The sequence below is a fragment of the Vespula pensylvanica genome, chromosome 3, assembly GCF_014466175.1.
Source record: "Vespula pensylvanica isolate Volc-1 chromosome 3, ASM1446617v1, whole genome shotgun sequence".
Lineage (NCBI taxonomy): Eukaryota > Metazoa > Arthropoda > Insecta > Hymenoptera > Vespidae > Vespula > Vespula pensylvanica.
The window spans coordinates 6,929,113-6,944,708 of NC_057687.1; the positions used below are offsets into that span (position 1 = coordinate 6,929,113).

General features: G+C 31.3%; 2 protein-coding genes across 6 annotated transcripts; both read right to left on the reverse strand.

Annotated features, from left to right (window-relative positions):
• Nucleotides 1-2,819: 2,819 nt before the first annotated feature.
• On the reverse strand, nucleotides 2,820-12,847 carry LOC122628209 (tyrosine-protein phosphatase non-receptor type 2). Of its 4 annotated transcripts, XM_043810243.1 has the most exons (9): nucleotides 12,107-12,842; nucleotides 11,177-11,338; nucleotides 10,832-11,091; nucleotides 10,512-10,737; nucleotides 10,253-10,405; nucleotides 9,852-10,020; nucleotides 9,568-9,778; nucleotides 9,366-9,476; nucleotides 2,820-3,872 (listed from the first exon to the last, which is right to left on the reverse strand). In XM_043810243.1, the coding sequence occupies exons 1-9, from the start codon at nucleotides 12,206-12,208 to the stop codon at nucleotides 3,812-3,814; spliced, it is 1,455 nt and encodes a 484-aa protein (XP_043666178.1). In that variant the 5' UTR covers nucleotides 12,209-12,842; the 3' UTR covers nucleotides 2,820-3,811. The 4 variants fall into 4 exon arrangements, with proteins under 4 accessions (XP_043666178.1, XP_043666176.1, XP_043666175.1 ...); XM_043810241.1 differs by having other exon boundaries at nucleotides 3,744-9,476; nucleotides 9,568-9,775; nucleotides 12,107-12,847; XM_043810240.1 differs by having other exon boundaries at nucleotides 3,744-9,476; nucleotides 12,107-12,847.
• A 495-nt stretch (nucleotides 12,848-13,342) lies between these two features.
• LOC122628211 (abasic site processing protein HMCES) lies at nucleotides 13,343-14,946 on the reverse strand. 2 transcript variants are annotated; one of them, XM_043810248.1, is made up of 7 exons: nucleotides 14,857-14,945; nucleotides 14,725-14,777; nucleotides 14,552-14,658; nucleotides 14,139-14,447; nucleotides 13,964-14,068; nucleotides 13,676-13,830; nucleotides 13,343-13,553 (listed from the first exon to the last, which is right to left on the reverse strand). In XM_043810248.1, the coding sequence occupies exons 1-7, from the start codon at nucleotides 14,874-14,876 to the stop codon at nucleotides 13,397-13,399; spliced, it is 906 nt and encodes a 301-aa protein (XP_043666183.1). In that variant the 5' UTR covers nucleotides 14,877-14,945; the 3' UTR covers nucleotides 13,343-13,396. The 2 variants fall into 2 exon arrangements, with proteins under 2 accessions (XP_043666183.1, XP_043666181.1); XM_043810246.1 differs by having other exon boundaries at nucleotides 13,344-13,553; nucleotides 14,552-14,777; nucleotides 14,857-14,946.
• Between the last annotated feature and the right edge of the window lie 650 nt (nucleotides 14,947-15,596).

Genomic DNA, 15,596 nt, shown 5'->3' on the forward strand with positions numbered 1-15,596 from the left:
TTAACTCGTTTCCGAATGTGCTACAGCTCTGCTGCGTTTAGCAAATATTTATTTATAAATAGATGTCCAAGAGAGAAAGTCGCTATTTATTAAATAACACGACAGTTTTAAATCAAATTTTTTCTTTTTCCTTTTCTTTTTGTTTTTCTTTCTTTTTTTTTTTTTTTTAATTATTATTTTTCTTTTTTTTCTGTTTATTTTCTACAGAAGTAAAAGAAGAAGAAAAAAAAGAAATAAAATAAAACAAGCCAGACAACAAAACGTTAATTTTTAATCGCGCTAAGTAGGTGTCGAGTTATGATGCGTATATATATAATACTCATGGTTAACGAAACGGTCGTGCCATTTTGTACCAGTGTGGAGAGAAGCGGGACGATTTAATGACCGCACATAGGATATTGACTACTATTCTTTCAGCTTAGGCTGTCCAAGAGTGTTTAAAAAAAGAAATATGTTAAAAAAATATTTGATTTTACGCACGTACGAGACTAAAGCTGATGAAGATTTGTGAATGATCCGACAAGATTTTAATTATCGATAGCAAACAGATTAGTAGTCGTATATGCATATCCTCGTTGTGCAACGGGCTCGTTTATAAGTATATACTTGTCACACATGTATATATATATATGTGTATATATATATATAGTGTGTCTATATGCGCGCGCACACATCATCCCTTACAAGAAAGAAAAAAAAATAAAAAATAAAAACCATTTAATCTGGTGCTTTACGAGTCACGCAGCTGACAAAATATCCCTGAAGAAAGAAAAAGAACTACTACATGTGCAATTATTCCAAGTGATACGATTGTATTCGAGGAACTTGGCAAAGTTTAAAAAAAAAAAGAATCTATTCGTCTTCAGTCTCGTACCGATCGATTATACGTGACAAAACACGATGGCAATTACGTGTGTATGTATGCGTGTGTGTGTGTGTGTGTGTGTGCGAAAGAGTGTGATACGTTTGCGTGCATGTTGTTCTGTGTGTGCATGAATGCGTGGCTCTCTCTATTACGCATGTATGGATGCGTGTGTATGTAATCCGTATCTGTTGAACCAGGAATTTGTGATTCGTATAAAAGCTTGCATAATGGCTGTGTTACCATATACGGTCTTATCTTCCAAATGATTTTAAGTTATTTTTCGAATGAGCTATATTAAAAGCTGCAAGATTACGCCGAAATAATTACTATTATTCCCGATCGTCGTATTTATTTTCTTTTTTAATTTTTATTATCATCATTATTTTTACCATTATTTCTTTCTCAAAAAAGATTCCTTCGTCCATGAACATGTATAGTTGTAATGTGTCTCTTTTAACATTATTCAAAAATGCAAATGATGGAAAAATGAAAAAATTTTGTCTATTGTACTAACGTTGCTTAAATATAATTTTCTTTATCTTACTCGGAGGAAAAAATAAATAAATTGGAAATTCCAGTATCCTAATGTCAAAGAAAGTTTAATAAATCGACGGTAAAAATATTTTTTTTCCACGCGTATTTATGAAAGAATATAATATTATAAAGATGACAATGACGACTACGGCGATGATATGATGGTAAAACAGATTTCTGCGCAATCTTGTACATTTAAAACTAAGAGAGTTCAATGGCTGGCTTTCAAAATTTTATCAAATCGAATTGATTTCTTGCAATTTCTTCAAATTAACGATGCGCATTTATTGAAGGCGTCAGTATTTCTGTTTGTCTTATATATAAACATATATATTTTATATATTACGTATATATGTATATTTTATGTATATATATATACGGTATGTATGTTTGTATATTTGTATATACAAATAATATATACGTATATACAAAAAGTTATATATATATATACACGTATATATATATATACACACACATATATGTATATATACATACATATACATAACATATACATATATATAAAAATATATATATACAAACCATTATCATTTTATATTTTTCTGTTGAAAACTATTGACGAAGCATACTGAATTCTCTTGGTATTCTAACATACATTATATTTTGTGCTTGCTTATTGACACATGTAACGGTTCACGTGCGTTCCTCAACGAACGCAGAACTATGCAGTAAATGCAGTTAAATATTCTACGATTTCTTTCGAATATAAGAATTTCCAAATCTTACTTTATACATTTAAAGCTCTATTCTATGTAAATTTTTCTCAGCGATAAGTGAAGTTTTAAGAGCCTATATTGTACAGAATTAAATAATAAACGTTTGGTTAATTTTTAATCATTTCTTACACATAAAATAAATAAATTAGAACGCTAGTATTGATAATGTCGATAATAATAATAATAGTGAATCTACACTACTACTATTACTACTATTACTATCACTACTATTACCACCACCACCACCACCACCACACTACTACTCTACTACTACTACTACTACTACTACTGCTACTACTCTACTACTACTACTGCTACTACTATTACACTACTACTATTACTACTACTACACTACTACTACTACTACTACTACTACTACTACTATTACACTACTACTACTACTACTACTACTATTACTACCACTACTACTACTACTACTACTACTACTACTACTACTATCACTACTACTACTACTAATAATAATAAATAAATAATAATGAATAGTAATAGTAACAGGAAGAAAAAACATTAATAATATTAATATTGGTCATAATAATAATAATAATGATAATAATAATAATAATAATAATACTAATAACAATAATAATAGAAACAGCAGAAAAAAGCGCTGACGACGACGACGATGACGATGACAACATCAACAACAATAACAATAATAATAATAATAACAACAATAACAATGAATTTAATAATTATATATATACATAGTTTTACTATAATGCAAATGAGTATAATATTTAGTTATTGTATATAGTGTACAAGAAAGCTGGTCTTGTAAGATACGAATAAGATGTTTTAATGTGCACATAGCCGCGTCATTGTCAATAATCATATTATTACGATTAATAATAATTACAGTTTTTTAAAACTTGGCTTTTCTATTACATCAGCTCCCAGCATATTTCGTTTGTAAACCAACCTATAGCTCCACCCCCTACCCTCGTCATTTCGTATTTCCATTGATGATGCTTCGTTTTTGTGGACGATCGGTATCACCGTAATGAAAATGTTCAATTAATTAACGTAGATATTTTATTAGCCAATAATTTAACAACTCGTCTCTATTTATGATGTAAGTAATCATATCAAGGCGTGCAAGACTTTTCCAATAATTCATACAAATATATGATCTGCCTTAACGAATAAAGTAGATGATACGTTATGAAAGTAAAAGGCACGTTAGGATTCATTAGAACTTTTCTTCTTATTTAGATATTTCCAAACTAATCGCGGAAACGTTTAATTGTTATGAACGACGGATAGAACGATCCTTGACAATGAGAGGAACATTTACAGATTCTGTTAGAATAATGTATTAACTGTGAGGGGAAGAATATGTTCCCTAAGGTAATCATTTTGTTTATTCGTCTAAGGAATCGATGATAAAAACGCAGAGAGAAAATATATACGCTCATTGGTGAATCATATTAAGAAACAAAGTAATTTATTATACTACCAATGCATTCCAAAAAAAAAAAAAAAAAAAAAAAAAAGAAATTTTTCAATAAATACCAGCGCCGATGTGCCTCTGTCTCTCTTTGTTTCTTTTTTTTTAAGGTTTAAAAAATAAAAAATAAAAAAACAAATAGTTTTTAGCGAGGTTGAGCACATATATTATAATTTTTTATTGCTCGTTGCGCGGTTTCTTTTTTTCTACTTAGATCGTAGATTCGGCCTCCTCGTGAACACTTTCGCTGCTTTCGGTTTCGCTTTTAGATCTGAAAGAAATCAATAGATGAAGTTCTCTCTAAGTTATGGTACGAGGAAAGATTAGTAGTATATGTGAACATTTTATATAATAATAATAATAATAATAATAATAATAATAATAATAATAATAATAATAATAATAATAGTAATAGTAATAATTAATGAAGGAAACACATAATATGCATACAAACAATCCACACGTCGCATACACACACACACACACATTCACACGCAAGAAAAAAAAATCGCAGAAGTAACTAATGTCACTAATTTTGCATTTGAAGAGGACGACGATCTATTAGATTTCCTAATACTTTTTTTTTTCGTTCCGTTTTATCGGATAATTCGTCGATGAGGGGTGAAATAAAATAACGTGAGGAAAGTATTAACAAATCTTTCCTATATTGATCGACCGTTCATCATTATCATCATCATCATCATTTCATAGGTATGAATTTCTAATGTAAAATCATTTACTTCTCTCGCTAAAAAAAAAAAAAGAATTAAAAAAAACACAGAATAGAATAAACGATAATATATATGAGATACTATCGAGCACATTGATTTTTCTCCTCGATGCTTCGTTTATGTACGTATATATAATGTATTCTTATCTCGTATATTGACCGTCCACGCGCCATATTGTCCAATTTTATACTGTATCACTAAATGTATGTTTATATCTATACTACGTGCAAGAGAGAGAATTAAAAATAAACAAAAGATATTTAATGATACATTATACGTTAATGGATTAGTTTAATTGCACGGACGAAATATTCGGAATATGTACGGTTCACAGCAATGATTATATTATACGTCACTTTCAATTTTGGACACGCGCGTTCCGGTTTCTTTTTTTTTTATTATTTTATTTTTTAATTATTATTATTATTATTATTTACTTCATCCTTCATTTTGCTTCGTATTATCAATAATCACTGTTCGTAATATACTAATAGTACGGTACACTATACATAGAGATTATGTGTAAGCCGATCATTAAGATGTTTCTTATATTATTTTTATGATTATCTCCGTATAATCTTTGACACGAGGCTTATTATTTATTTGTCCAGTTTGCCCTTTTGTTTTTCTACCTCTGTATATATGACATATATTATTGAAAATCAAAGATAATTTTAATGTATCTTTCGGTAGAAGGAAATCGTGTTTTGTTTTGTTTTTTTTGGCTTACAAAGCGATGTCGATAATTCATCGCATTCTTATTTCTTGATTAGAATATCTTTTTTTTTTTGTATTTTTTTTATAATTTTTTTTCTATAATAATACGGACAACATATCGGTGCTTAGCACGATCCAAGAATGGTGGATATGCTATCGCTATTATCTACTTGTGTATTGTCGGGTAATAAAAACGATTCGCTTTATCGGAAATTATTCTACCATCAATAAATCGTAATATTGTATAATCCTCTTAATGTGCTATCTTGCCAGAGAATAATTGCTTGTAATTCAAAGTTTCACTTGTTTCTTTTTTACGAGTAGGCACTTAACCATGTTTCTGTGTGTTCGGCATATTACTATCTGTTACAATTGAGAATTACAACGGTGCCTTCCCCTTTCTCTCTCTCTCTCTCTCTCTCTCTCTCACTCTCTCACTCACTCTCTCACTCACTCTCTCTCTCTCTTTCTTTCTCACTCTCACTCTCACTCACATGCTAATTTTCTTTCACACTCGTAGCATTTTCATTTCTGGTTTTTTAAAATTATTTTTTCTAAGCATTTTCCACTGCATGTTGTTTTTCTTTCAATGAAAAAGAAATGTCCTCGGTTTAGTATTCACCACTATCGATATCTTTTTATCATTCATGCAAACGCACATACATGCATACATACTCGCGTACAATACACACAAACGTACAACAGAGACACGTTTAAAGCGCATACCAGTTTTTGGAACTTTTAATTAGCACCGTGCTTCTAAGCATATCCTGATCGTAAAAATCATCTCTGCCTAAGCACAACACAGAGGTAGTAACCAACCGCCTACTTGTTCTTTTTTCTTTTTTGTTTCTTGCCAATCTTTCCATTTCTTTTTCTCCATACAAACAATGAGTTTGAGCGTTAGCTAACTAGGCTCTTATCGTTGACTATTTTATTTGAAAAATTTGAAGGCATAAAATGTTCATCGTATCCCCTTTTCTGTACTTGTCGTCAGTCTTTTTAAATCGACCGAAAGTAAAAAGTTCAGTACGCGTGTTCTTCCACCTTTTGTTAAATATCGTCGAGAGATAGTGTTCTATATTATTTCTATACGGTACGATAATTATAAAGTGTTTAATTTTGTTATTGTATGTATTATTCTGTGTAATAATATAAAGAGAAGAGAAGTATTTTGAAAATATGTAGTTAAGAGTGTAGAAGAAATGACGACAAACTTTCATAAACTAAACTCTAATTTGATGATGGTACAATTTACATTATTTGTTAGCATCGACAGATGTACACAACTTGTAACAAGAAAAATATTGATAGTAAGTATTATAATAGTTTTTTTTTGTTTGTTTGTTTTTGTTTTTTTTTTTCCTTTTCACTTATGAGCGCACTTGTGTAATTAATATAGCTTGATTATGCGTATGTGGAATTACAACAGAATAGAAGATGTATGCTCATTTATGTATTCATGTCTATACATAGATACATACATGCATATTCTCATTTATATACCTTGTAAAGATGGAAAATGAACACGCGTCCATCTAAATCTAATGTTCCTATAGTTTCAGAGATCGTATTCCAACGTTAATAATGTATGAAAGTAAAAAATACACCTTTGTGAAAACACTTATACAAACACGCACACGCATGCACTTTCTCGCACATACTACACAAGCTCTCTCAAGTGGTCACGCTCAGAAAACATACCGATATATCAAGTACACACTCTTGCAACTTCGGTTAATTGAAATACGATCCAAATTCCTTTTTTCAAGGTCTTCATGACTTACGGATACGGATACGGATACGTATACATATACATATAGATATACATATAAATATATATATATATATATACGTATAGTATAGTTCGATATACAAATATGAGCTGGATGCTCTATTTTCTTTTACTCATCTCTTTTTTTTTTTTTTGTTTCTTTGAGAAGTTATTAGCCATACTCAGTCTTCCCCTTGCTCTGTACGTTTCTAAAAATGTCTTTCTACAGAAATTTTTTTCTTTAAATACATTATATTTTTCAATGAGACTTTCAATTATAGGTTTAAATGACCACGTTCATTTCATATACCGTATGGTCTTTTTATAAAAAGTAGGAGCAAGAGGATAAAATTATAAATACATTATGACAATCTCTCAAATACTTAAAAAATTTTCGAAGTTATCAATAGAAAGTTGCATACAAAACTGAAGTCTCTTTATATCATATTGATATATACAATTGGGAGCATTAATGACACACAGTGGAGATATCCCTTTCAGTTTGCCAAATTTCTTTTAAAATGAAAGAGTTACTCCTACTATATGTCATTAATTTTCCTAATCGTAATACGTACTTCTCCAAATAAGTATGTCATGAAACAAAGAAGAAATAAGCAATGGGCGATTAATGCATTATAGATGAATTCTGAACCCACTATTTCTTGTATCTTTTAAAGATTTTGCTTATAACTTCAGAAAACTTGAAGTTATACTTCTATAATAATGAGGAATGTTATTGTGTAAAATCGAAGAAAATAGAAACAAATAAATCGATCAGTTATCATTAAAGTTCGTAAATTATGATACGAATGAAAGACGAAATGAAATGAAATTATAATATAAAATCTAATAGAACGAATTCAAAATACTTTCTAACAAAGGATAAGTATTTTATCAGATACACACAAATATTTTTTTTTTGGAATAGAAATATATAACTTATCTACCATATAGCCTCAGGTAGACGACTTGAGCGAAATCATTATTTTAAACAAACGATACTCTAGAGAAAAATGACTATCGTGTGTTATAAATGTCGAACTATGAAAAAATTTTCCATTTTAATTCCAATCAATATAGTATCTATATCTTATGAATTGATTATACGTGAATATTGCTACTATATTTTATATCTGTTAGCTGGATTTTTTTTCTTTAACTGTTTCTTTTTTCTTTCTTTCGATTAATTTCCGCAACATTTCAACTTCATTACGTGGTGTCGAATAATTAATCCTTTTTTCGTTTGCTGTAAACATTTTGGTGAAAGAGCAAACTCTATGTTAATGGTAAATATTTAAAAAAAAAAAAAACATCTATGATGCTACTATGTGACTATTATAACAATTTCTAGTTCTATCACAAGCGTACCTATTACACATTATAAAGATAATGAGGTGCTTGTCAATTTCATGATTTTCGTACCCTGAATCTCACTAGATCTAATCTATTTAAAAAATTGCTTCTTTTTATATAAAATTCTCCTGTAAATCTTACTTCCTTATTAGTTAGAATACTAAATAGAAAAAAAAAAAAAAAAAAAAAAAAAACAGCGATATAGCAATAAGTATTTAACATATGCAATAATTGCATTTTAATATTATACTTCGCGTTCAAATGAATTAAATTAATTTATACTTGAAACGTACTTTACAAGAATTGTGTAACTATCGATGATATGAAATTGACGTGAAAGAAACATTATTTATAAAAAGTTCATTGCTACTTCAATATAAATGTATAATCAACTGAATCAACGTGAAAAGAATGCATGTATCCGATATTTTTTATGCTGTTTATATATAAATGAAGAACCTTTTGAACGCGAAATTTCAAGTTTCTCGTAACACATTACTTATAAAAGTTAAGAAGTAGTTCTCTGAAAGTACGTGATACCTTTCCATTAGATTTGTACAAGAGCATATCTGGATAATTGATTAATGAATCATGACATGGTATGACGAAATCTATGCAAGGAATCTGGAAATGGACATGCATTCTAGTCTCAAATATTTATAGAATGAATCGCAATATAAAAATACAAATTGAAAATTTCAGCTCTTTTTCATTGATCAGTTTTCCCTAACATCTACTTATTTTCTTCTGATGCTCAAATATCACATCTTGCATTCGCAATTTGTGATTAGTCGTACTCATATTCATATGTTATATTACCTTCGTTTGTTAATACGATCATCAGAAGTTGATCGCCGAGTATCACTTATGATACTATTTTTTGACAGATGATCCTGTTACCATTAATAGTTCACTTCCTCTCACACGATTCTCTTTTCTAATTAGCTAAACTTTAAAGAGAGTAGTAACTGATAAGGATCAAGATGTAAAAATCTTGCATTGAGAATAAGAGTTCTCGAAATACGTGCATCATATTAGTATCACTGGTCACTTGCAATTTCATATACAAGTGATACTATTTGTAATCTTATAATTCTAACCACGCATATACAAGTAGCCAACAAGTGCTAAAACACCCCCACCAACAATTGCTGCACCTATGCCTATTGTAAGGGGCTTAAATAATGACCTCTTGAGTTTTTGCCATTCTTCGACTTCCTTTTGGCGACGTTTCATCTCGCGAACTTGTGCAGCCAGCCGTTCCTTCTTATCACGATTGCGTTGACGTAGTTCACTTTTTCTGTTGAAATAATAACAATGAAATTAATACAATAATGTTTGTGCATGTGAAATATTTTAATTCATTGTTCATAATAATAAAGAAAACTTACGCATCAGGACTGGACGGAGGACTAACTGTATGAAAAGAACTTTCACTATCGTTGACAATGTCAGCTGAAGATACAGCACCATCAGAATTTTGTTCGTGAAGTTTATTTGCAATAGATGTAGAGTTTGTAGGAGGAGGACTTGTAGATGGTTGTGTACATATTGATGGTTCTCTAGGTAATGGTTTATCTGGTGGTCCACCTAATTCATCTGCTATTAAATATAAAAGAACATTGTACGAATCATTCATACATTTTTTTGAAAATATCAATAAAAAGGTTATTACCATTTCCAGTGTTTGTATTAGCAGTTAACTCAGCTATCATGCTACGTTGTAAAGATTCTCCTCTAGGAGGTGGTAAAGGTGGAGGCTCATCTTCTTCTTCTATTGAAGAGTTACTGATGTTATTAACAACATCATAATGATTTGTTACTATTTCATTGTTGTCGACATTCTGTAAATCACAATTAATTTAGAAAAAAGCAGTCGTTATATAATATCACAGTAGATCAATGCTATTAGAATGTTAAATATTAACAGACACGTTATTTAGACAATAGAATAACTGCTACTATAGAAGAAAACGTATATCAAAGTTGAAAAGACCATATTGTTTGTTAATATACTTCATTTGCTAATCACACATAACTAATAGCACTGTGCTACTGCGAATTGGTATTAGTTACCACGTTATTGGATGGCAATTGCTTTGCTCCTTCAATAATGGCAGCGTATGAAAATCGTAATTGATCAGGTGTTTGTATTAAACCCATTCTAGACCTTCTCATCTCCATCAAAACATCCCGTACATTTACAGAATTTAAGCCATTTTCTTCTATCTATAAGAAATCAATGAACAAAATTCTAAGATACTTATTCATACAGAATATTTCAAAAATATAGTGAAATTTACATATGATATTTAAAATAAGTATATCGACTTACTAAAACAAGACATGTATCAACTAAGCAAAAAGTTCCTGATCTTCCAATCCCAGCAGAACAATGAACAACAGGTGGACCAACATTTTGATTTAATACTCCCGATTGTCTTACATCTGCTAAAAAATGTAAAAAGGCTGTAGGACTTTGTGGCACACCGAAATCTGGCCAAGTAATATAATGGAAGTGCAAGATCTCTCTGCTTTCCAATGTTTCCAAATCTGTTATTCTAAAAAGATGAAGGAAAAAAAAGAAAGAATAGGTACATTTGTCAAAGATATAATTAATCTTATAAATTATATATACATATATACTTCTTTTACCGTAATGTTCTTGTGGTATAATCTGACGACTCTGTTTTACTAATATACTCTACTTTTAGACCAACATCTGGGAAAGCCATTGTACTTTCTGTACTTTCAAGAGGCCAATATTGATGGCACTTAACGTGATCTTTTTCAATTGTCTTATTTAGCATTAATACAGCTTTACTGTTTTGTTCCCATACCATGAGCCAGAAATGACCAGCAGTAGACGGCAGTGGTCCTTGCGTGAGAATATATTGTCTATGTGCACGATCCATCTAAGATAAAATTACGTAGAACTATTTATAGTTTTATCATTGAATATTTATAACCATCAACTACTTTATATATATATATATATACCTGTATCAGATTGGCATTAATATAATCACATGGACCCCTTTTAAGAACAATTCTGGTATGATCGTAAGGAGCCACATCTCTGTAACGATTCAAGTTCCTATTCTGTCGTTTCTTCGATTCATTATACGTGTATCCATAATTACCACATTCATTTCTTATATGCTGTCAAAGTTAAGTCGTTAACGTTAATACATATTAATGACATCGTCCATAGAAAAATTCATAACGTAAATCTAATCGATGGACAAATACGACATCAAATACATTTTATAATGGTTGGAAATTTAATTGGAAACAAGGGAGGTTGATAAGAAATGAAAAGAACTAGATTAAAACATAGAGGAGCCCTTACCACTCGAAGCAATTATTCTTCATTCTATCCTACATATAGCATGACATTGACGTTGACGAATACAGCAATGCTTCCGTGGTACAAAATACACGTAACTCTCAGGACGGAAATCGAACTAAAGATCGGAAGAACGTCGTACCATGACGAATAACTTTAACTACAAACGGTAACGCGCGACATCATCGTGTGACCGTCAAATTGGCCTCGAATTGACCGGTAATTAAAAATATATGCGATCTGTCTGCGTTTTGGTTACACGACGACAAAATGCTCCGTCAGCGTACGATACGGACGGCTGCACAACGTTTCGTTACTGAACGAAATTATCGTTAACATGTTTTTATTATTCTCGCCCTCGTCTTCGTCACGTAGTCATCATTCGCAATTTTTTCTTCGCAGAAGTGATAGAAAAAAAAAAAAAAAAAAAAAAGAAGAGTAATGGAAAAGACGACACGAGCGAGGAAGAATGTTAGATGGTTAGAGATGAATGGATAAAGGGGAGAACGAGAGGAAAGAGGGAAAGCAAAAAGAAAAAAAGGGGGAGAGAAAAAGAGAAAGAGAATTCTCGCGTTTATTACCTGATAGAGAATCGGCCAAGCTTCCTTCGAGGTGATCTCCAGGTACTCGGTTTCGACGTTACTTATCGCCGTTTCGCGCGTTTGTTCCTGGTTGTCGGTCATCGTGTCGGTCCGTTCGTAATTCTTACTAGCGTTCGGCGCTCGTGGCGAAAACGACAAGACGACGAGAAGAGGCGCGAGAGGAAGCACGAGAGGAGGCACGCCAAGAGGCTGGGCCCCGCTCGCGCGCGATACCTTCTCTCCCGCTCTTGTCTCGCTCCCTCTCCTTCTTCCTTCTTTCTCGCTTTAACTCCTTTCTTTCTTTCTTTCTTTCTTTCCTTTCTTCCTTCCTTCTTTTCTTTCTTTCTTCCTTCCTTCCTTCCTTCCTTCCTTCCTTTCTTTCTTACTCGCCTTTTCGTTAAAAAGGCGTTTCAACCGGCAAGGGATGCCATGCGCGAGCCGGACACTCGCGCGAAGGCTACCCTTCGCTTCTACACCGTCTAAACTATGTACACGAACGAACCAACGAACGACGAACGAACCAACGAATGAACACGGTGATCCTTACGGAATACCTTCGCGAGACGCGCTCACTCGCGTTTCCTCCCTTCCACAATGAGTCACTAACGCAAAACCATATCACTACCGGCAGCACCAAGCGCTTTACTACACGATCAAGATCAAACGTACTCCCTCACTGCTCCGAACACTGTTGACATCGACGTCGTTGTAACTGTAGTGCAACGAACAGTGCTGACATCTGAATTCGCGAAAAACTAAAAGAGCGAGAGCGAAAGCGAAAGAGAGAGAGAGAGAGAGAGAGAGAGTGAGTGGGAGGGAGTAAGATGAAAAGAACGAGGAAGACCGTATTTCGACGAAGCACCTTCGTTACTTCTTTCTATCGTACCAATACATTGACGAAGCCCGCGACAAGTAATTTCGAAATTGTTGAACATTGATTTAAAAGCAGATTGCTCAAAGCATTGATATATAGTTTTCCTTAGAAATCCTAGTACGTAGTTTCATTTCTTCTAATGTCGTATATTGTGAATACGTGGAAATCAACGTCATTTAACTCCGTTTATTACTTATTGTTGACATGTTAGAAGAGGATATATAGGGAAAAAAAATTATAGACTGAACGAATTGTTTGTGTTTTCGTGAAACATTTACAACAACAATTCTCGTAATGTAGTAAAATTTGTCAATATCGTTAAAATGAGAGATTTGTTATAAGAAAATATTAGGAGAATTTTTAGATTTTTAGATTTATTATAAGAAAATATTAGGAAAGTATTTATTAGGAAAGATTTAAGATTTCTTTGTTATTTTTGCAGGTATCTCATCTTCGTTTATCTTCTCTTCCATAGAATCACTGCTCATTGTATCGTTTTTTTTGCTAGATTTTCCAGATTCTCTTTTCAGCCAGGAAGCCATAAAAACTGCAGAGCTATTCTTTTGTTTCTCCCTTTATATAATACAATTACAGAATCAATACTGCGACATGTTACTTACTTTATCCGTTCAAGCATGCATGTTCTGTTATAATATTATGAAGATAAAATTACATAATGTTATGCATATACATACTTCACTTCTATTTGCTCTCTGCATTTTACATCTTTATGAGATACGTTGTTCACAAGTGTAGAAACTGTATGCCAACTTAAAAATTTTTCTATTAATTTTTGTTCCTTTAATATCTCTACAGCTTTATACGGCGACACTTCCAAATCCAACCACAGCTAATAATAATTGTAATATTTGATTGTTAATAGAATGCATTGAAATATATCTTTGTTTTAAAAACAAAAAAAATATATATATAAATTATTAAACGATTTATATTTATTTATAACTGTGCTCTCATAGACATACTTGACACTGTTCTTCGTTTAGAAAAATTGGTGTACGATCATGTAACCAAGACAAAGCTTGGTTTGCATCTTTGGTAAGTACTGAACAGCTATATACAATTTTTCCCTGCGATATAAATATGTTGATTGTAGTTCAATAAATATAAATGAATATTATATATAATATTCATATGTACCTCAACAGTCTCAAATGTATTAAATATTCCAGCCATTTTTAAAGGTTTATATCCTTTCCATCCAGATTCCAAGGACCATTCGTTAGACCATGTTTTAGGATCATCGGCTTTTATACCTGATTCTTGCTTAGCATAGATATAATATGGTTGTTTCGGTGATTTATTCTCACCAGCTTTCCATTCGTAGAATCCATCAAAAAGCACGATACATTTGAATCCTTTTCGCAATGGTGTAGCATAAAGTTTAGATTCTAAGATTCGCTCTAGACGACTATTATGTGTAGAAGCAGTGTGTTTTTTATAATCTCCCTATAGATTATTTTTTTTAAATTAATCTCAGAAAAGAAACAAATATACTCGGCTATGAATTAATCTTTGGCAGTTTTATGAAATATAGATATACTTCAACTAACCTTATGCCAAGGTGGTATCATACCCCATAACATAGGACAAAGAAGTCTTTCCTCTTCGTTTTTCAAGTGTGTACCAGCAACAACACAAGGAACAATATCTCTTGGACCTATGTTGCAAGATTGAACATAAACTAATTCACTGTTATCCATCCATGGTACTTTATGATATTCGCCTGAAGAATTTTTGTATGCACAAGCACAAGACAGGTTCTCTTTCGACAAAGTACTGAAATAGAAATGTAATTTTTAAATACTTTTTTGTTATATTAAGTTAATTATAATCAATTAAAAACAAAATTGCATACCATGCACCTCGACCGCACATCTTACATCTATCTCTTCAAACGTTTTGCGTCGTGAATATCAACGGTTATATTCTTTTCCATATCGATTAACTTCAATATAGAATAAGCATTATTTTCTCGTAATTATTTTAAACAAAATTGTTTAAAATAGATATAATTATATTTTTTATAGTTTTTCTTAGAAAAGTCAGAAATGTTAATTGCAAATATTAGCATATAATTTAACAATACAAAAAGATAGTATTTAAAAGAAAAATGAAAAATATTGAAAATACAAAAAGAATTATTTTTTATTTCATCATTAAAAATTTCTTTGAAAATATATGTACATATGTATTTAAAATTAAGTAAATACCCCGCGCAAAAAAAAACAGCCAATCAAAAAACAGCTGCCATGTTCCTACTACGCGTATTCTATTCTACTATATATATGTTTACGTTCTATTCAGCGTATTATAAGATAAAGAGGAAGAGTAAAAAGGCTGACGTAAGTTTACATTTATGCGCATGTGTAAAGAATCAATTCTTTTTTCGTAGTTTCATATTTTCCCGCGTAATATAGCAATAAAAAAAAATATCTTCATAAAGTCGACACGTGCATCTCGTCGTTTAATTAATTTTATTATTATTAAATTAAAATAATGAATTAAATTAAATTTCAAGGTTATTTTCGAAGAGACAATTAAAATATATTTTTTAATCATTTTTATGAATATCATTATTCATACTGACATTTTTTT

Bases quoted from the DNA above. Each gene is read 5' to 3' on its own strand.
- LOC122628209 (XM_043810240.1), bottom strand. From the start codon at position 12,208: ATGACCGACAACCAGGAACAAACGCGCGAAACGGCGATAAGTAACGTC. The intron at 10,738-10,831 runs GTAAAAGAAGTA...TCATCTTTTTAG, and splicing joins TATACCACAAGAACATTACG to AATAACAGATTTGGAAACAT. The intron at 9,477-9,567 runs GTAAGTTTTCTT...TTATTTCAACAG, and splicing joins CCTCCGTCCAGTCCTGATGC to AAAAAGTGAACTACGTCAAC.
- LOC122628211 (XM_043810246.1), bottom strand. From the start codon at position 14,876: ATGTGCGGTCGAGGTGCATG. The intron at 14,778-14,856 runs GTATGCAATTTT...TTTCTATTTCAG, and splicing joins ATGTGCGGTCGAGGTGCATG to TACTTTGTCGAAAGAGAACC. The intron at 13,831-13,963 runs GTATGTCTATGA...AATTATTATTAG, and splicing joins TAAACGAAGAACAGTGTCAA to CTGTGGTTGGATTTGGAAGT.